Source organism: Anomaloglossus baeobatrachus, chromosome 6 (assembly GCF_048569485.1).
Source record: "Anomaloglossus baeobatrachus isolate aAnoBae1 chromosome 6, aAnoBae1.hap1, whole genome shotgun sequence".
NCBI lineage: Eukaryota > Metazoa > Chordata > Amphibia > Anura > Aromobatidae > Anomaloglossus > Anomaloglossus baeobatrachus.
Window position 1 is genome coordinate 420,448,919 of NC_134358.1, and position 21,622 is coordinate 420,470,540.

Here is a 21,622-nt window from a genome sequence, read left to right on the forward strand (position 1 = left end):
CACTTCTGGGAGCGCCATAGGACCCATGGCTTGGAGCTTACAGCTCAGCCCGAGTTCTTCACAGCTACATGGGATTCCAGGGTCTGCGGAGAGTACAGGAAACACCCGCAGCCTATTCCACATTCCACCTACACCAGCATTGGAAAGACCCCGACCAAAAAGGACTCACAGTGGGGACACCAGCGGTGACCTCAAATTGCTCGAAATCAGCTGGGACCCATCATGGCGGTGACCGGCATCTTTCGGGTAAAACTAGGATTGAGTAAAGAGACCTTGTACCCACAGAGACTGTGTCCACCTTTACTTGCCGGCACCGTCGCCTGGTGCTTCGGCGCCCGCCATTACTACTCTCCTTATCATCCTCCCCAGGGCCCGCTCCACCTGTAGGGAGCAGAAACATCTTAGCTGCCACTACCATCAGCACCAGAGGACAGCAGCGGCGGCTAATCCTTGGCCGCGTATCGCAGGTGGCGTCACGAAACCATCCTCCGCCATCATCACCCCCTAACAACCCTTCTTTTATTGTACATCTCGGGGCCACAAAACCAGGCGAAAGTGCCACCCGTGACATCCCCAGACCCGACTTCATTGAGCCCGAAGATGAGTATTTAACCCCTTGCCTCGTGGGTGGTACAACTTGGCGTCATGAACAGGATAATGTGCCTAGGCTAATCGGGTACTGTGCGCCTTACAGAACTGTGTTAAACTGTATCCCTGAAAAAGGACAGTCGTCATTAATCATTCCGTGCGGTAAGAAAAGGGGACGTGCCATCGTGGTCGGCACCCCGAAAAGTGCACGAACAGAGGCCCTGCTGCTGGAGGCAAGCACCACCCACCTGGGGAACCAAGCAGGACCAGGAGAAAAGATCTTGTTGATTAAGACAGAAGACCAGGATGATCCAGACACCGCACCCGTGACACCTGAGCTACCGGATTCAAAGCTCTGTGCTTCTGGAGAGCAGTGGGCACCGCGGTGCTCAGAAGAAGCAACCCTGCTCAGTGTCAGCAGGGAATGACTCTGGCACCTGACAAAAGCATACCCTGCGACCGATGCTTCCCCGATGGCCCCTGTGGCTCACCCGGGTCCCTGGGGAGTCCAGCGTTGGCAGTATAAACCTTTGAAGCCCCGTGATGGAGGAAAGACTGAGGTAATTGCAATCCAGCCTCTTTTCATTTAAAAGTACAACTCAGTCCACAAAAAACAAGACCTTATATCGCAAGAATGACAGAAAGATAAAAAAGTTACAGCTCTCGGAAGAAGGGGAGCAAAAAAAACAAAAACAGAAAATGGAAAATCTCTCAGTCAAGAAGGGATTAATAGTAATCTTTCATCAGACCATAGATTGTCTTGCTAAGTAGCCTGTACATCCCAACTCTGCCTTTTAACCACCACAGTATTCTCTTGTACATGCTAATACAGGGTGATTATAAAAGATGTATCTGGTTTCATAGAGGTATATTTCAAAATAGATTACATGCACATGATCTGGAACATAATCTCTCCAAGTGTAGCAGATGTTTACGAATGTTCTGTGTCCTCTTTTTGTCACACGACACGTATCTATGTGGTAATCCAGTTAGATCCAAACACGCTGCAGCATGTTCACATCGATGGTCATTAGAGCGGCGGTAATGTCCCGGAGTTCACCCAGTGTTGCTGGCAATGGTAGTACGTAAACAAGGTCTTCAATGTACCCTCAAATGAAGAAGTCACATACTGTCAGATCAGGACACATAGTGTGCCATCTAAATGATTTACTCTTCTTGTACTCTAAAACACAAAACACTTTCTCACGCATAGCTGCCATTCTGATGCCGCCCTGCCACCTGTTGAGGCACAAGCAAGTCTGCACGGGCAAGTTACAAACTGAGATGTGACCTTTCAACACGTTACTATTAAAAATGGATGAAATTTATATCTTTGCATTAGGGTGAATGCAAAACCCGATTAATCTTTTATAACCCTGTATATTGAAGTTATCTTTGATCTCATACTGTATACTCGCACTAATACTCTAAGTATGTCATTAGGCTATTTTTTCTAATGACATAATGCCGATATCTCCCATATCTAATAACTATAGTCCCTGTACATATCTTGATATCTTGCTGTGAGCTGCAATTCGTAGAGTGCAGCAGATCAATTTTGAGTGAAAGTTTCTGAAATTCACAGTTCAGGCCTGCAAATTCCAAAAGTTTGTGATGTTTTGCACAAATTGCCAAAAAAAGTGCCTGACATTGTTTCACATACTGGTGAACACTGCAGCAGCCATTTAGTGAACTGATGATGTCAGGCACAACTGCGCCGCCTTACCCATGAAGCCTTACAGCTCACATGATCTAGCGTAGCCAGAGGAACTATCAGATCTACTATAAAAGATGAGGACAGCCATGGCCATTTTAGCATTTTACCGCTTAGCGATAGGAGGGCACAGCATACTGCTCATTACGCATAGAAATAGAAAAAGGCCTAACTCTGGTTGCGGTGTACTACTGCAGCACTAGAACAAATTGAAAATGGGAGTGATAGTCGCAATCTGTGAATAATACAAAGATTCAAGTGATAGGGATTTTCTGTACCTACAGAGTAAAGGGGGCTTTACACGCTACGATATCGTTAATGTTTTATCGTCGGGGTCACGTTGTTAGTGACGCACATCCGGCGTCATTAATGATATCGCAGTGCGTGACACTGACCAGAGACCTTAAACAACCTCAAAAATGGTGAAAATCGTTCACCATGGAGAGGTTGTCCCAAACTCAAAAATCGGTAAGGGTTGTTTATCGATGTTGTTCATCGCTCATGCGGCAGCACACATCGCTATGTGTGACACTGCAGGAGCGAGGACCGTCTCCTTACCTGCCGCCGGCCCCAATGCGGAAGGAAGGAGGTGGGCGGGATGTTACGTCCTGCTCATCTACGCCCCTCCGCTTTGATTGGCTGGCCGCTTAGTGACATTGCGGTGACGTCGCTGTGATGCCGAACGTCCCTCCCCCTTGAAGGAGGGATTGTTCGGCAGTCACAGCGCCGACGCCGACCAGGTAAGTACGTGTGACGCTGCCGTAGCGATAATGTTCGCCACGGCAGCGATCACAATGCATGCGCGAAGGGGGCGGGTACTTACACGCTCGATATCGCTAGAAATTGCTAGCAATATCACTACCGTGTAAAGCCCCCTTAAGTGTGACTTGAATCGATTGATCTGTGATATACTGCAGTAAGAGCACCTTAACGCCTTTACAACATCCGCCGTACATGTATGGGTCATGTTGGAAGCGGTTATATAAAGCGGGTTAATAGGGCGAGCAAGCTCACTCCATACCTGGCTGTGTTACAGCCAGGTATTGCTGCTAACAATCATGGGTGGCGCAGAGCTAAAGGGCTTAAAGGGGTACTCTGCGGAGATGAAAAATTTTTCTAATGGATATACCCTCAAAAACATGGGATGCCTAGTGCTATTCCTGAACCTGTAATTAAGTTTAATGAGGCAGCTGCTCCTTGCTGCTATCTTTCCTTTCTGGGACATTACAACATATATTAAGGAGGGGTGGGGTCGTGGCCTGCTCCATGCCGTTGGTAGCAACCAGCCCCCTGATAATATCTGTTTCCCTTTAGTCAGAGAACAGGGGGCTTCCGGACTTTAGGCAAACACACTGTAATTCCTTATTTAAAAGTCCAATATTACACCCCGACATGTGACCAGCTAGGCAGATTTCTGTCCTCAAAAAGGTAACATTTTTGGACCATTTTTAAAATATAAGTAGCCCAAAAATTGTTGGTACAGCATGTTGTTAAAGGACTCTTGGTTACCACCAGTTACCATTTATTTTCCCTTTAACAAATGGGTTGAAGTCACTTGGACCTTACTAATGATGTTTTTGCACTAAAGAGCTCCGAGTCCCAAGGACTCACAGCTCAGTACAGAAGGAGCTTTCAAAAATGTTATACCAGTAGGTAATTATAGGCTTTGCAATATTGAGATTTGTCACAAATCAATTTTTTGAGGAATATTTCTCAACAATGGTAAATTAAAATTACCAAAGATAGGCTCATCTCTAGAAATTAAGTATTATACTTATTCATGTCATCAATTTTACTAACGGTAATGGAGAAGGCAGAATCATCATAGCATAATTACTAGTGATCTCACAAAACAGTAGAGATGTCAACAATATAAATTATGCTGTATCGGAAATCATGCCAGGGAATGGCCAGCTTTTTGAGAGAATGGCTTTTTCTCCAAGCTTGGCTATATAGCCTTTAAAGTTCTTTATTTGCATCAGGGCTTGACATAACATTGGTGCAGCCTTTGCAGCCGCACAGGAGCCCAAGAGGTAAGATAGGCCCTTTTCTACCTCCAACGCTGGTGCAATTGTGCATTATGATGTGCTCTTGGGCTGCCCATATACTGTTCTTGCACAGGGGCCCTTTTCTGTTTGTGGCGCCACTGATGTACTTGATGTCATTCCTGCCAGAGAGTAAAAGAATATCATTGGGAAAAGGTTGCATCCCGGATAACAGGTGGATGGCAGATTCCTGATGGCAGATTCTCTTTAGCGTACGTTGGTGAGAATATTTCACCAATGTACCTTTTCATATGTGTAATATTTTTATTCTGTTTTCTATTTTTGTGATTTGAAGTTGCACATAATAACAGATACGCATTACGTCAACACTATCCTACATTTTCTAAAGACTTCGTAACTGCGTATAAAGTAAATGATAAGCTCCACCGTGTTTATATACTAGAGTCTGTATTCCACACATATCGTCGCCTGCTCGCGTTAACATCACACAATTCTCCACTCTTTGTGAGGAGAATCCAAAACGTACTTTGACAAATAGAATCATAACCCTAACACATAAAAATGATGTTTTCTGGTGGATTTATTCCTTCCATCAGATTGCGCAGCACCATCTGTACTAATTACCCCATAGCATCTTGAGATACACAGAGCAGCAGAATTTTTCTCTAAGGAATGCTGAATTATATACAATATATTAACCATGACAGACTCTTCCCTGTCTGCCCTCCAACTGCTTATGGGTTGAAAATGTAATTACATAAGTCTTACACTACATGGTCAAAATAATTATACCGATTTATAATTAATAATTTCCATCTTGTGATGGCAGTGTGCCCCGTAATTCTACAGTTCACACGCGCTTCTGTTCTCGATGACTAATGAAAGCTTTGATTACAGGAATTTACTAGTTCACTGACTTGTTGGTTGGGGTTATCAGAAGGCACAAATCAGTATTGCTTCTTTAGTTATTTTTCTATGGTAGAACAGATTTACACATACAAAAGAGTAATTTTGTGTACTTGACAAATATGCGGTATATGTATGTCAGTAACTTCAGACCCCCCCAAAAAGAAATTGCATACATGTCCATGCAGATCTTTGTAATGTAAATCAATTCAAACACTTTTACATCTTCCATGGCTCACTACATGTCCAAGAAATTAGCATCTTAATTTAGACGTCAATTATGCATTATATGATGATGATGATTATTTTATAGACCTTCTTTGCGCTGTCCTTCTGATGTGATGAATAGGGCTAGGGCCACCTGAGCGTATGGCATCCGATGTGAGAGCATCCAAAGTGATATGCCAATGACCCTCAGCTCCCACTCTGCTGCGAGTGTAAGCCAATGAGTCATTCTGCTGTGAGAGTAGGGGGAGCCTGTCTGGTGCAATATGCACCCAAAACTACGTGCAGTTCTGGGTGCATATTTCTAATCCCTGCCTAACCGTCCCTGTATACACTAGCATAAATAAAGAGGTGTTTATAAAAAGTATTTCTAAAGATCCTTTATGATATGCTAATAAGACTAGCAACTAGTCACAAGGGCATTTTTTTGCCCTGACTAGTCCGCCCTCTTAGCATATTACCACACCCACAAGGGCGTGCTAATATGGTATTCAATGCCCAGTACCATCGGCTGGGTTTACGGTCAGTGCGCATGATCAGAATGCCCAGCACTTACAGTCATGCGCACTGACATTTCCAGTCTGAAGTTTTGTTATTAACCCACTATAGTTGTCCTAGGGAAAATGAACATTTAAACTAAAAGACCACGCTATGTGTAAGTATTGTAGTATTGTAGGTCAGGAGCAGACACAGACAAAAGAGGTCTCTGTTCAAGAACAGATTGTGGGCCCTTTGCAGCCCAGTAGCTAATCATCATACACAATCCCACTGCTTTGAACATGAACATGTGTCCCTTTACCACCTGGGTCCCTGTGCAACATTACAGGCTGCACCAATGGTACGTCTGCCCCTGCTTTAGATGGTAGGCAACCCCCAAGCTATTTTTTCTAAACCTAATAATGCTTATTTTGCTACTATTTTAGTAATATATTTTTTTTGCTGTTCTACCTGTTATACACATAACCCAGGAGGTACACAGCATACCTCAATAGATACTTAAATAAGTAGTCCACTACTAGGACAACCCCTTGTCATGCCCTTTGTTTGTCACCATTAAAACAAAGAAGCTTATACTCCCCTCTAATGCCAGTCCTGTTCCAGCGTTGTCATCATATGCATTTTCAGGGCTCCTGTGAGGTTTGTACATTATGTGAACCCTGCTCTCAATCACCACTAGCTTCCCTCCACCTTCAGATGTATAAGTAATTAACAAAGACTCAACAGCAGGTCTTGTGCATTATTTATTCATCTGAAGGCAGAGATGATTGGGCGCAGGGCTTGTATGACGCAAAAACCTCACGTGAGCCCCGGTAATAAGTGTGCCGACACCACTGGAATGGCACCGGTATGGGAGGTGAGCATAAACTTCTTTATTTTATTGGGAGTAAACATGAGAATTAGAAGGGGTTGTCATAGTAGTCATAGTAGTGGACAAACCCCTTTAACCTTACCTAATTCTACGTTTCTAATAGGTGCAGGATCATTTATGTTTATAGCTTTTAAGTACTCTGGTACTATTTATCTCAGTAGTGGAGGCAGTACTTGGTTTAAAGCAGTGGAAAACACTGTGTCATTCAGCCATTCCTATATCTACTATTTTAATGACCTACAGTATGAACCAGCTCCAATTTTAATAGGAATGCAAATGAAACCACATTTACTTTCACTTTTTATTTTCTTGTGGTAATGGCTTGATAACTTTGTGTATGGATCCTATTCTTTAATACAACAACTATAGATGATATGGCCTCACACTATTCCAAATCATTGCATGCATTTGAATACATTACAAGCATATGGAATTTTAATTCATTTATTTATACATAATGAAAAAAATTTCATTATTTTACCGCATATCGTTTTATTGAGGTATCCAACAAGGAAAGAAGAAAACTGACTGCAGTCAGCTGCTGTGCCGGAAGATTTATTTAGGATTTTTCTCCATAAGTGCAGGTAAAAAAGCGGGAGGTAACCTGGATGCGAGTCCCTCCAGGAGGACGACGGCCGTTTCGCCTGTCAATCAGGCTTCTACGGGTCCACCAGGACCCGTAGAAGCCTGATTGACAGGCAAAACGGCCGTCGTTTTCCTGCAGGGACTCGCATCCAGGTTACCTCCCGTTCTTTTACCTGCACTTATGGAGAAAAATCCTAAATAAATCTTCCGGCACAGCAGCTGAATGCAGTCAGTTTTCTTCCTTCCTTGTTGGATGACTAAGATTGATCTTCTTTTCTGACGTGCACGCTGCACTCGGAGCTTACTAAGCGCTACAACCCCATCCTCTGCACGTGTGTGAAAAAAACCACAAGGTAACCTGAGGGCGGGCGGTGCAGGACTTTTCCTCTATTTGCAGTATTATTGAGGTATACTCTAACATTGCTGACATATAACAATGGATCATCAAAGAGAAAAACTGGAGAAAAACAGGTTTTTTGCCGCGCTGAAAACCACGAACATCAGTAACAGACAAACAATCCTTTTATTTCATTCCTATGCGTTTCAGAGACCCCAACTGTCTCCTTCTTCAGGGAAAGGACCTTTTCCTCAAGAAGGAGACAGTTGGGGTCTCCGAAACGCGTAGGAATGAAATAAAAGGATTGTTTGTCTGACACTGATGTTCATGGTTTTCAGCGCTGCAAAAAACCTGTTTTTCTCCAGTTTTCCTCTTTGATGATCCACTTTATAACAGGGCTGCTGCTGGACTGCTTAGGCACTCACTTATGCCATTGAAGGAGTTGTGACTGGCACAACCCGACCAGGTGAGTGCACCACTTCTTTATTACTTTCACCCAGTAAATCGGGTAAGACCCTATTGCGCCTTTTCTCTCCCGTTTATAGATATAGCGATGGAGGGCTACACGGAAGGCATTGCGGCCTTAAACCTTATTTTTAGTGGTAGATATTTATTTGTGCTTGACCAAAACTTTAATAGATCTTTTTGTTGTTCTATTTGGTAAATATTTACAGCTCACTGAAACATTTTGTTTCTTTTATGAAGAAAAGGCATGGCAGAAAATAATGAAATGAGCTGATAATTCCTGCCGAAATCCAGTCTTAAAATACATTTAGTTGACAGATAATTTAGGGCATGACTTCAAGTTGAACTGACTTTTGTTGAATAATTTAAGTGGAACTAACCAGAGCAGCATATAATGTAAAATGATGGGATTCAATGGATTGTTATTGTCATGCTCCTTGGTCTTTTAAATTAAATTTGAGAAGCCATCAAGCATAGCATAACCTATGATAAAACAAAAAAGCAATGCATGTTGGAGAAAATGTTTCAGATTGATTAAACTGCTTGCAAGGTTCGTGGGTTTGTAAGAAAAAACTGCATTTTTTTGTTAATGTTATCTACCTTATTAGGTCTGTTTATGTAAAGGGATGGAAAAAAAATAACACGCTATTTATAACTTGTAATAATATGTTATTGCTGGTTGCGCAAAGAGATTCACAGGACCCTGTTTGAAGGGCAATGTTGGTTGTCCATGGCCGAAAGAGATAGTTCAAAATGATTCACTGGACCTGGTCCTCTCCATTATTAACACTGGGGCTTGATGTCATCTGACATTGCACAGCTGACATCAACCCCATAAATCTTTACCCCAATTGCCAACGCACAATGGCATTTGGGAAGAACCGAGATGGAGCTCCAGAATTGGTGCATCTAACTGATGCAACACTTCTAGGTTGGCTGAGAGCTGTTATTTTTAGGTTGGGAAGGGCCATATAGCCTTGGACCATCCCAGCCTCATAAAAGCAGGCCACAGCTGCCTCCTTTACCTTTGTTGGTTATCAAAAATGGGATGAAGACCACACCATTTTTTTTCTGTTAAATATTTATTTGGTTAATAGCTGTATAACCTATCATCTATTTTCAATCTATCTCTGTTTCATCTATCTTTTTCTCTCCCTACCTGTCTATCATCTTTGCACATTTTTAACACATAAAAATCATTAATTTCTTGAATGCATTTAATTCTGGTTCATGTCACATGGACAGCACATGGATGTCACCCGTGTGCTGTATGTGTTTTTCAAGGACCCACAAACTTCAATTGACCCTTGTCATCCATGCTTATGGTCCACACAAACACATGGTCCATGTCAAAACACCGAGATGTGAAGAGCCACATACATTTTAATGAGTATGTGTGTGAACGTGTCTCTTGTACATGTAAAAATGGACACCACAAGTACTGAAAACACGGACGTGTGAAGGGGGCCTATAAGGGTCAGCACACACAGCGAGTAACATGGAGCAAGTGGAATGCGATAAAAAAATCACATTCCACTCGGACCAATATTACTCTATGGGGCAGCTCCCATGAGTGATTATTTTCTCAGCCCTAATTGGACCGAGAAAACAGTCGCAGCATGCTGCGGGTGCAATGCGATCTTGTTCCACTCGCACCCTTTCAAGTTTATAGGGGCGAGAGAAGCATCACATTGCATTCACATTACACCGGTGAAACACGAGAGCAGTGCGATTCTCCCATCAGCCGGCAACAGAGGAGATAGTGAGATAAATCCTTCCCTCTCCTCCGCAGCACCGGCCCTCCCCAGTCGCATGACACTCGGCTCCCGCTGTGCCAGCGTGTGCCGAGTGTCATGCGAGCACTCGCAGTAATCCCTGTGTGGCCTTAGGCGGGCTTTGCACACTACGACATCGCAGCCCGATGCTGCGATGCCGAGTGCGATAGTGCCCGCCCCCGTCGCAGCAGCGATATGTGGTGATAGCTGGCGTAGCGAAAGTTATCGCTACGCCAGCTTCACACACACACTCACCTGCCGTGCGACGTCCCTGTGGCCGGCGACCCGCCTCCTTGTTAAGGGGTCGGGTCGTGCGGCGTCACTGCGACGTCACACGGCAGGCGGCCAATCAGAGCGGAGGGGCGGAGATGAGCAGGATGTAAACATCCTGCCCACCTCCTTCCTTCCGCATATCCTACGGAAGCCGCAGTGAGGCCGGTAGGAGACGTTCCTCGCTCCTGCGACTTCACACACAGCGATGTGTGCTGCCGCAGGAGCGAGGAACAACATCGGACCGTCGCGTCAGCGTAATCATGGATTACGCCGACGCTGCACCGATGATACGATTATGACGCTTTTGCGCTCGTTAATCGTATCATCCAGCCTTTACACACTGCGATGTCGCATGCGATGCCGGAAGTGCGTCATTTTCAATTTGACCCCACCGACATCGCACCTGCGATGTCGCAGTGTGCAAAGTGCCCCTTAGCCTTAGGGAGAGACTTCTTAATCAAACTGAGCGGGTCACGAAAAGCAGGAGAAGTCACCCAACATCTCACTGTGCACGTCCTGATTCAAACTGTGTTTTCTAATAAATGTTGCAGCATTTAAAAGTAGACAACCTGTTACTCCAACAATGGAGTCTGGCACTATTTTATTCTGCCCTTGGTTAGGGCAACATGAAAAGGATGAAGGGTGCACTTTAAATCATTGCCTGAAAACTGTAATTAATTTAAAGCATTTATTGACTGCCAGAACAGTGTTTAGTAATTTATCTCTATTGTTATACAGCTAAATCAATGAGGAGCCAGGAGAATTTTAAAAGCGGACAATATGCATACTTAAGAAAGCTTTATTAGACAGCAGTAAAATGAAAATTAGTTACTCCCAGAAGATTTATAAAGTATAGTCTACCAACTTTAACCTTGACTAACATGTAAAACATTCCTGCTAAATTGTAAACAAATATTTAAAGAGAGCGACAGTAAGAGAGCGTGTGAAATAAGTATTGAACACGTCACCAAATTCACTGTTCTACATACTGTATTTTCAAAAGTTGTCAGGTTCAGTTATGAAATGAGCGACGTCTTAATTATTTGGACCTCCTGAATCTTAATTTCTCTAACAATGAAACATTTTTGTTGGCTCTTGTTTCTATGATATTGGAGAGTTTTCCTTTTATTGCTACAAAAATATAATACATAAAAGTTGAAGTTCTTCGAAACATTATTAGTTTTGAAAATTGAAAGACGCAAAATATTTTCTGACAATTTTCTGATATTTATTTAAAGGACATTTAGCAACAATTCACTACTGCAAATAAAAAAAAACACAGAAATTACACTATAAAATGTTATCCTTTTTCAGTGACAATTCTTTTTTCCTTGTCTCTTGTACTCCTACATTGGATCATCTGTCAGAATTGTTCAATAGTAATCTGTAAGCATTGATGGATTCCATTTCCTTGATGTCTTTTCTCCATAGTCGCAATATCTCACCGTGCTCTTCGCTCACTGCTTTGGTGGAACGAAGTCTAGATGCGAGCGAATATAAGAAATTAATCTTTAATGACATGTTACAGCCAAGATCCTTATATGTTTTGAGGAGATTTTCCATGAATTCTTCATAGTTATCTGCTTTTGAGTTTCCCAAAAAATTAGATACCACTAATGCGAATGCTTCCCATGCAGCCTTTTCCATGCCCTGCAGCAAACGGAGAAACTCCTCATCTTGAAGAATCTTCAAATGTGAGGTCCAATAACGACTCCTTCCTTTAACTTTGATTCACTCAACCTTTGAACTTCATCAATGAGATACTTGAATGGTTTTGCATTTTTATCCATTGCCTCTACAAAGTTCTTCATGAGGCCCAACTTGATATGCAATGGTGATAACAAAATCTTATGTGGGTCAACCAGTGCTGGATGCAAGACATTTGGCTGAAGTGAATGTCGGAGAGGTCAGTTAATTTTATTGTAGTGATATTCTTGTGCGCGACTATCCCACTCACAGAGAAAGCAGCAGGACTTTAAAAATAAGTGGAAAACCACCTTTATGTCACCACAAAGAGGCCACAAATGTTAGTAATAGTTCTGGCCCCTGAACAGCTGTTTGTATTGTCATAGGTTTCTCTCTTGTAGACTGCAAAACCAACTGGAATTGTGCATTACCATTATGCAGTAAGATGGCTTTTAAGTTTGTTTTGGATGAATTAATGAAGGGCCTCCATTCCTCTGGATTATGACTTATCTTCAGAGCTTTCATTAGACTGTTGGTGTTGTTCTATGCCCCAAGATCTCCCTCCATAAAGAAGTAATGGACAAGATCTTTATCACGAAGAAATGACGCAGGGCAAAATATTGAACATGCTGGCCAAAATGTTTTTCATACTTTGTACAAAATCCTTTGTTGGTAAAAACAGCTTCAAGATGCCTCCTGTATAGATAAATTAGTCCTATGCATTGCTTAGGTGTGATTTTGGCTCAATCTTCCCCACAAACACTCTTCAAAGAAGGTTCAGCTTGCTCCTTTGATAAATTCTGAGCTTTAGTTCCTTCCAGAAATTTTCTATTGGATTCAGGTCAGGTGATTGACTAGGTCATTCTAGCAACTTTATTTTCTTTCTCTGAGACCAATTGAGAGTTTCCTTGGCTGTGTGTTTGGGATCATTGTCTTGCTGAAATTTCCACCCTCTTTTCATTTTCATCATCCTGGTAGATGTCAGAAGATTTTTTTATCAAGAATGTTTCAGTATATTTGTCTATTTATCCTTCCCTCAATTACATGAAATCTGCAAGTGCCGTATGCTAAAAAACAGCCAAACACCAAACTTCACTGTTGATATGGTGCTTTTGGGGGATGTGCAGTGTCTTTTGGTCTCCAAACATGGTGCGTATTATGTCATCAAAGGAGTTCAATTTTGGTATCATCTAATGAGACTAGATTCTCCCAATATTTGACAGGCAAACTTTAAATGTGCTGGAACATGGTCTTTGTTCAGCAATGGAGTTATGCATAGTGAGCATGCATACAGGCCTTGCAGGAAGAGTAAATTATTTATTGTTTTCTTTGAAACAATTGTATCTACTGCTTCTAGTTCTTTCTGTAGCTCATCACAGGTGGTCCTTGACTCATGGACAACTCTCCTGATTACTGTCACGTGTCTGAAATTTTGCAGGGAGACGATTTATGATGAAATTATGTTCTTCCCACTTCCAGGGTGTGTCCCCAACAGTGCTCACTGGAACCTTTGGTTAGAAACTCTTCTGTAACCAATGCCATCAGAATGTTTTGCAACAATAAATTTGCAAAGGTCTTGATACAGCTCACTGCTTTTACTCATCTTCAGATGTTTCTTGTGTGGTTCATTGGTAATGAAACACCTTTTTATAGACCATCAGTTGAACCAACTGATATTATTTTTCACTAAGTAGTAGGATTGCTTCCTAATTACTAATAGATTATAGCTGGTGTCATGATTTTCCATGACTTTTTGCACCTCTATTTCTTCACATGTTCAATACTTTTTCCCTGTGTCATTTCTCATTAATATACACATAACTAAATTTGAGAACATCTATGGTTTCATGTCTTTGGCTGTGTGAATTAAATGAGTGGTTACCAACATTTGGTGAGAAATTCATGACAATAGCACCTTTAGAATCATATTAACTTGTGTGTGTGTATATGTATAAATATATACTGTATATATGTATATATATTATTTATTTATTTTCTAGATTAAAAAATTATTGTTGGACTGGGGTTCCTAATAAGAGCTGACTCCATAAGTGTCAGATGAATGGCTCAGTAATGCCGGCATTCCTGCAGAGACAGCACCATACTCACCGCCTTGGCTGAACTGCGCCCTCTCCCACCTCTCCACAGCTGTCCATGTGTCCTCCTGCTGCCTCCTGCTCCCGGGGTCTGCGTTTTCAACACAGGGGTCCAGAGAATGCACTTAGGGCGTGAATGCATGTTCCTTCCCTGCTATTAAAAGGCCAGCACACTATTACACAGAAACGCCTCTCAGCCAGTGGCTGAGAAGCACTAGGTATTTAAAGTATACTTCCACTAGGGGAGGTGCCTGAGCCACATGATAAGTTAGTTATTGTCTTGCTAGCTAGTTGTAAGATCCTGAGTTCCCTGTCCCCATTCCCTGTCCCTGTGCCCACCATCCCATACCCTTCTTTACCTGTTATACCTTTCATACCTACCTGCACCAGCCTTCCAGTCTGCATCAACTGTCCTGGCTGCCCCTCCCTGCATTAGAGACTGTACCTAAGCTTGTCCCTGCCCTGGGGGTCAGCTACCACAGTCCTAGACACTGCTCTGGGAGTAGCGTAGCACCTGTTGTCTACCAGCAGCTAATCCCATCTTCACTATCAGGGGATGTGGTGAATACCTGGTAGGCACTTGTTAAGCCCCTCCAAAGTCAAGGTAAGGCCAGGTCCCCCCTGTGGTCCAGTGGGTTCACTTCCATTTGTGGCCACAATCTCGGCGTAACAGGCTCCACATTGGGTTGTGATCTTCTGGACCTTTTGGGATCATTGTTGTGTCAGAGTTTGGGATCCACAAGGGATCCATAAATTCTCTGACCAGACAATCCGACCCTTTACATATGTACATATAATTTTCCAAAATAAATGCCCCTGATGTAATTTATTTCATTATGAGATTTCAAATTGGTAATTTTTTTTGGCTTTCTTGTCTACTTATCAATGCTTAGTCCCATTTATATAAATCCCTGTTAATATTGAGTGGTTTTATTTTTTACAGATGGAAATCCTTACACATGGTGGATTGGTAAAGGAAATGAGAAGCATTATTATTGGGGAGATTCTGGACCTGGCATTCAGAAATGTTCATGTGGAATTGATAGAAACTGCAGTGACAGCAGATTCCACTGCAACTGTGACGCTGACCAACGGCAATGGTAAGCATTATGTCATACACTATCCTTTTTTTTTACCAATATTTAAAAAGTAAAAGAAAAGATAAACGTGCATTTTTCTAGTTAGTTGTGTAAGCAGAGGTATATTCATTTATCAATGCACAGATTAAAGATTGTTTCAACTCCAGGAGATAATGTGAAAAGCTTTTATTCATACTGATAATTTCTAATAGTAATGATTTTGAGTCCATTCATTTTCTTTTTGATTTATCACTTTAATTAAAATAGTCTAAGAATTATGGTCAATAGTGGACTCTGTCCCTGTAGGCATGGTGGTTCACCCTTCATGTAGATAAAAATAAGATTACAGTATTTCCTTTAAGGTGTGATTTTCTTTATATCATGTTTAACACTAGAACTACTGGACTCGTGACACCTATATAGAAATACATAGTGCAAAGTAGTCAAAATGACTACCTCAGTAGTTCTAGTGTTAAGGCATTATCTAAAGATAGGTCATCAATATCTGATCGGTACCCCCGCCAATCAGCTCTTCCTGGTGCTGCCATTGTCCAAAATTGCTCGGTTTTGAAGCTGCACAGCTTCATTAACTGTATAATGGCCATGACTGCGTACTGCATATCCGTCCAATAGCTATTGGACCATTTGACTATAGTCAAATCAATAGGGATGCATGTGCAGTACTTGGCCGCAGCCACTATACAGTTGGCAGAGCTGTGCTGTATAGTTCTCCAAATGAGAAAAGGGAGAAATTTCCAGTATCCAACTCCACGATAAATTAAAATTTCTTCTTTATTGGATATGCATTAAAAAAAATGTTTGCAAGTTTATCAGATTAAAACCGTAAATGACTCATGGTAATGGAATGTAGTCCATGGTAAAGGACTATGAATAAGGACGCAAGATGTCCAAAACGTGTTCCATTACCATGAGTTATTTACGGTTTTAATCTGATGAAAACTTGTAAAAAAAATGTTTAATGCCTATCCAATAAAGAAGAAATTTTAATTTATCGTGGACTTGGATGTTGGAAATTTCTCCCTGTTCTGGATTGTACAGCCTGGCCGACTCAATTCTCCGTGCACCGTCCCAAACTACTGGTCTGCCTCTGGAATGGGTGAGCTGGATATATTTTTTCTTTTTTCTTAGCTCTCCAAATGAGTAGTTCCGGCAATGGGGACAGCTGATCGGTGTGGATACTGGGTGCTGCACCCTCACCGATCAGACATTCATGACCTAGCCTAGGTATATGGTAAAGTCCCGGAAAACCTCTTTTAAAAGTTTTCATTCTTTGAACAGAAATTTAATAAAATTCATTTGTAAAATAAAATGTCTTTTAGAAACTGAGATTAGTCATATCTAGAAAGAAGAAGTTCGGTTCAGTGGGTTCAGCCGGACTTTAGATAAAGGTCGCTTTCAGACCCAGACTTGACCAGAGCCCCAATGGAAGTCAGTCACTAATTGAGCACTTCGGGTCTCTGCCTCTATACAGGCAGCCATAAACAGATCACGTCCGGGTAGGGTAATCAGGGTTTTTCCATTTTTGTTTTGTTTGGTGCATACTACATCCGATCACATTGTTGTTAACCCTCAGTGTGCGCCATTCAAACACTGCAAGTGGCCCACACTGGGCTGAGCACCGAGCGTACCCGAGCACAGTGATGTTCTGAAGAGTGGTTTGCAAAGCACCTGAACTCTAAACCCAAAATCTGTATTTTTGTAAAATCTGTGTTTGGTACAAACAACAAACATAAAGTTCCCTCCTCTCTAGTCATATCCTATAAAGAAAGTGAAGGGAATATGAATTACACGTGTGCCAATATATTTTCTCAATGTTCCTTCTATATTTATTATAGTAATACAATTGTATAGATATCCATATCTTATTCAGTGAATTTTTGGTTTCCGGGACTAATAAATGTTGCAGTCGAGCATCAGTGACTTTTTTTGTAACCCGTTGTACTAACAAGAGGTGAAGGCAAGTGGTAGAGTACTGGTGCCACTACTACAGCCAGTTCTGTGCTATCCTGTGCTCCAGTGCCAGGGCAGTTAGTCTCTCCATTGTATATGATTGTGGGGGTGGAACGGCAAGCAGAAAAGGATAGAGAAGACTGCTTTGATGTTCTGTCTTTAAGTGCACATTGAGGATCAAAATCTCCTCCAACAAAGGAGCAAAGGAGAAGCACAACCTTTTGATAAGGGTTCAGGATTATTTTTTACACAGTGATTTTACATGGGTCGGTGTTAAATGGTGTATCAAAGTTTTGGAATTCTTTTCCTGCTCCCGATAACCTCTATAACGTGCAACCTAGCGAACCAATTTAATTCAAGCTGAGAAAATTTTCCTATGACATCAGAAGCCTCTAAATAGCACCAAGCTTTAGATTGCTTATAGCATAGCAATAATAATAATAGAATGTTGAAAATGACAATCGCAAAGCTATTTGCCCACCATCACAAAGTGCTGCTATACTGTACGGCACATGCTGGAAAAATGGCCACAATGTCTCGTAGATATGTTATGGCCGTGCTCTCCACACTACAGTACTTCTGTCAGAGCCGCCATCTACATGATTGAGTGCTCCTGGAGGGGCTTTGTTCGTTAGGCATTACTTCCCGGCATATCCAACTTACATATATATTACTATAGTTGATAATGTGCGCTTTTGTGTGTATATCACTTTAACTGTAAATTAAAGCATGTAATCGATCACCACAGTATAGGATTTTTTTTCAGAGCTATATATACATATATATATACAAAATGTCTCATTGTAGCTATTGCATGCAATGGGATTAAAGCATTTTCTAATACAAGTAAATCTGTCAAATAAGGGTAATAGGAGGATTTCTTACTTTTGATACACAAACTATATCACTTCTTTACTTTTCTCCCGATCATAAAAAATGTATTGAATGATTTTCAGTTAATCAGGTAGTGGTAAAGGGCAAAGTGGATAAAATGTAAGAAGAAAAATCGATTTGGCTGTCTAGGTTAAGAGCACTTGCGCGCTTATGGAGGCTTATCCGGGACTTGTTTTCTTTTTTAATGATCTAAAATAAAGTATTATTGGATTTTACTACACACCCAAGGAGCCGAAAGTATTTTCCGTCTCATACGTGTTAGCTCCTCGCAGTGGCCTAGTGTCAAGTCCCGCGTGGAGATGCATGAACTGACTGGCGTGCTGGATGGTTTCTAACATGTCAGGATAAGATTTAGACCTTTAAACAGTTGCTTGTCTCAAAATTCTAAATAACTTCCGTAGTTTAGCAAATCAACATTAGAGCCAGAAGCTCATGAGTCCCAGGCTGTAGTACCAAGTAGGTCAAAATAACATTTGGTCTACATGGGACCCCAGTGCATAGGTGCAACTGGAAACTTTGGAACCACTCTAATCCTAGGTAATCTTTTACTTGCCTATCATTGCACTATTGGGCAGTGGGTCACTTACTATCTGTCATGTTTACAATATAATACATACTGCATATTTAAAGAAAACCTGTTGTCGTGAAAATGCAGTGCAATCTAAAGGCAGAATGTTATAGAGCTGCATATCCATATAGTTTTGTGGAAAAGATTGAGCATAACGAGTGCTTTGTTCACTTAAATCTTCTCTCATTCTAGGCTTTTCTGTCAAGTGGGCAGTCCAATCAGTGACTTCTAGTCTTCCCTGTATAAGTGTAAATACAGTGATAACTTTCCGTCACTAATTCATGGTGCCGAATGTGCTTAGCTGCATAGTGGCCTCAGTGGGGTACTAAAGTTCCATGGGTAGTTGTGCAGTAACCATCCACAGCCAATATGTAACTGGCATAGCTGTGCTGCTCCACTCCACAACTAGACCTATAGTATCACCAACACCAGAAAACAACTGATCGTGTGCCAGGTGGCGCAACCCCACCAAATTGGCATTGATGGTAAGCCATAAATAGTGCTGGACAACCCAGTAAGATCAGCAGGCACAAACACTAAACATGCATCCACAAACAGCATAAAAGAAACACCTGCTAATTTTGCTGCAAATTCAACTGCAAAACACACATTTTTACCTTGAGGATTTTGTGTCAAATTTTAAATGTATTTCACTTTATGCATTATAGAAGCTAATATCCATGATCAGTGAGAATTTGCAGAAAGCATTCACGTGCAATAGATTTTCAAATCAGCTCCATTTGGCAATTTACATGGAGATATTGTTCTGTAGCATGTGGATTTGATTTGTTAAAATCTCTTCCATTTTGTTGCTACAGTAATAGACTGCAGATTTTCCATCATTCATGTGAATGTAACCTATGCTTTCTACTTATAGTGACATGAAAAACTTTGGGCACCCCTGGTCAAAAATACTGTTGTTCTGAACAATTGTCATGATTTACTCCTGGCTCAGCTGCAGCAGAGCCTTTTTTTGTTTCACTTCTGATACAGGTCACGTTAGGGGTTAATCCTTCCTGCATCGTTCTGGAGGTCAGCCTACTTTATTAGGGCACTGTTTCTCTGGGACTACGTCAGTGATATTTCTGGCTCTGCTGTGTTCTGCTAGTGAGTGACCTGTTGTCTGCCCTGCCCCCTCCTGACCTTCGTGTTCTCCTGACCTGTTATTAACCTCCTCGGTTCTCTGTTTCCGTCTTGTCAGTGTCTCTCCCGATGTCTCCCTTCAGCTACCAACTCGTCTGTCTCCCTGTTCATTCCTCATCTGTTTACCTTGATTCCATTCTTGTCTTCTCCCTCGCTTCTGAGTTCTGATTTCCCGGCTACTGACTGTTTGCTTCCCTCTGACTTCGTTTAGACTTTGCCCCTGTGTATTTACAAGACCTCATGTTGTGACACGGCTTTCGATTCTACTGCCATCTGGTGGGCTTGACTAGTATTACCTCTGCTAGGGAATTCTCTGCTCATACGTTTTCTCCACTCTAACGCCCCCTAGTGGTTTACCAGCTAACTACCTTCTCAGGTAGTTTCAGGAATCCTCTCTGTCCCACATTATTGTGCTGTACTGCTATTGTAGATCTTAGAGTACAGCGTGACAACAGTTAAGAAAGTTAAAAAAATGAAATGATCTCTAAAAGTCATAAAGTTAAAGATTACACATTTCCTTTGTATTTTAGGTAAAAAAAAGATAAATCATCCTTAAAATTTGAAAAATTGTAAAAGTTTGGACACCTTTGGAGATTCGTGTGGTCAAATAAATTTGACCAAGCTTTCAGACCTTAATTAGCCTGTTAGTGTTATGGCTTGTTCACTATCATCGTTATGAAAGACAAGTTGATGAAAATGTCACAGCTTCATAAAAACCCACCCTTCTCTAACCTTGTGCCAAAAAACAACAGCCATGGCTTTTTCTAAGCAGCTGCCTAGCACTCTGAAAATGAAAATGGTGGAGTACCACAAAGCAGGAGAAGGCTATAAGAAAATAGCAAAGAGTTTCCATGTTGCCCTTTCTTTAGTTCAAATTAAGAAATGGCAGTAAATAGCAACAGTGAAGATAACGGTAAGGTCTGGAAGACCAGGCAACATTTCTATCAGAGCTGCTTCTAGGATTGTTAGAGAGGCAAATCAGAACCCCTGTATAACTGCAAAAGACCTTCAGGAAGGTTTAGGGTATGTGCCCATGAGATTCCCTGGCCCCACCAGGTGGTCACACAGAATAGGCCCCCGCATAACACCTTCCCACACCGAGTTACACTCAGCCAACAACACCCTAGTCACCCCCCTCAGGGAAGGAAAGGCACACCAGTGGGCGGGACCAGGCGGATGGAGAACGCCTACCTAGAGGTTTGGAGAACCCGTGGTGGGAAGAGAGAGAGAGAGGGAGAGAGGAGTTAAGAGTGAAGGGAAGTCGAAGGTTGGAGTGGAGCAGTTGAGAGGAGAAAGTGAAGTGCTGAGTCAGAAAGGAAAAGCGTCGGGGTTGGAGCCCTGGTGTACTGACTAGGTGGCAGACGGTGGTCCGTGTCTGTCAGGAGATGAAAAGACGGCTGCCGGAGAACTGAGGTAGACCGGGACAGGGTAGGAGCTTGCCGGTACCGACACCGGAGACCCGACCCAGAAACCGTGCACAGAGGGGGCACTTGGACCCTGAAGCCCGGACCGGAACCAACGGTCTAGCTAATTAACCAATTGAGGGCAGGATTATAGGTCCTGTCCCAACCAAAGTCCCAAAAGCAGTCAACCACCCACCGCGGGGATAGGGCATCCGCCAGGGCCCGGTAGATCCCAAGGGTCAGCGTCAACGGGCACGGCTCCCAACCAAAGTACCGGGAGCGGACTCCTGTGTTTAACACCGGGAAGTCCACCACACCAAAAACACAGTGCAGAGGAAAGTGGCACAGATCATCAGCCCGGGTGTGGGACCAGAATACACCCGGCCGCGGCGGCTGGCCACCAGCACGTTGGTTTACCATTGGACTTGTGTGATTCATTCAATCGTGAGTAAACTAACATCCCCCAGTCTGACCAGGCGCGCCGGCCCCTGCAATCACTACCCTCAGCACAGAGACACTGGGCCCCGGGGCATCCATCC

At 42.4% G+C, this 21,622-nt stretch overlaps 1 protein-coding gene across 1 annotated transcript in view; it reads left to right on the forward strand.

The window, feature by feature from the left end:
• CNTNAP2 (contactin associated protein 2) overlaps positions 1-21,622 on the forward strand; it is a 2,823,191-nt gene that overhangs the window by 2,368,397 nt on the left and 433,172 nt on the right. Inside the window, exon 14 of the mRNA XM_075315157.1 lies at positions 14,969-15,125. Within this exon, the coding sequence (XP_075171272.1) occupies positions 14,969-15,125 (157 nt within the window). The remainder of the gene's footprint in view (positions 1-14,968; positions 15,126-21,622) is intronic.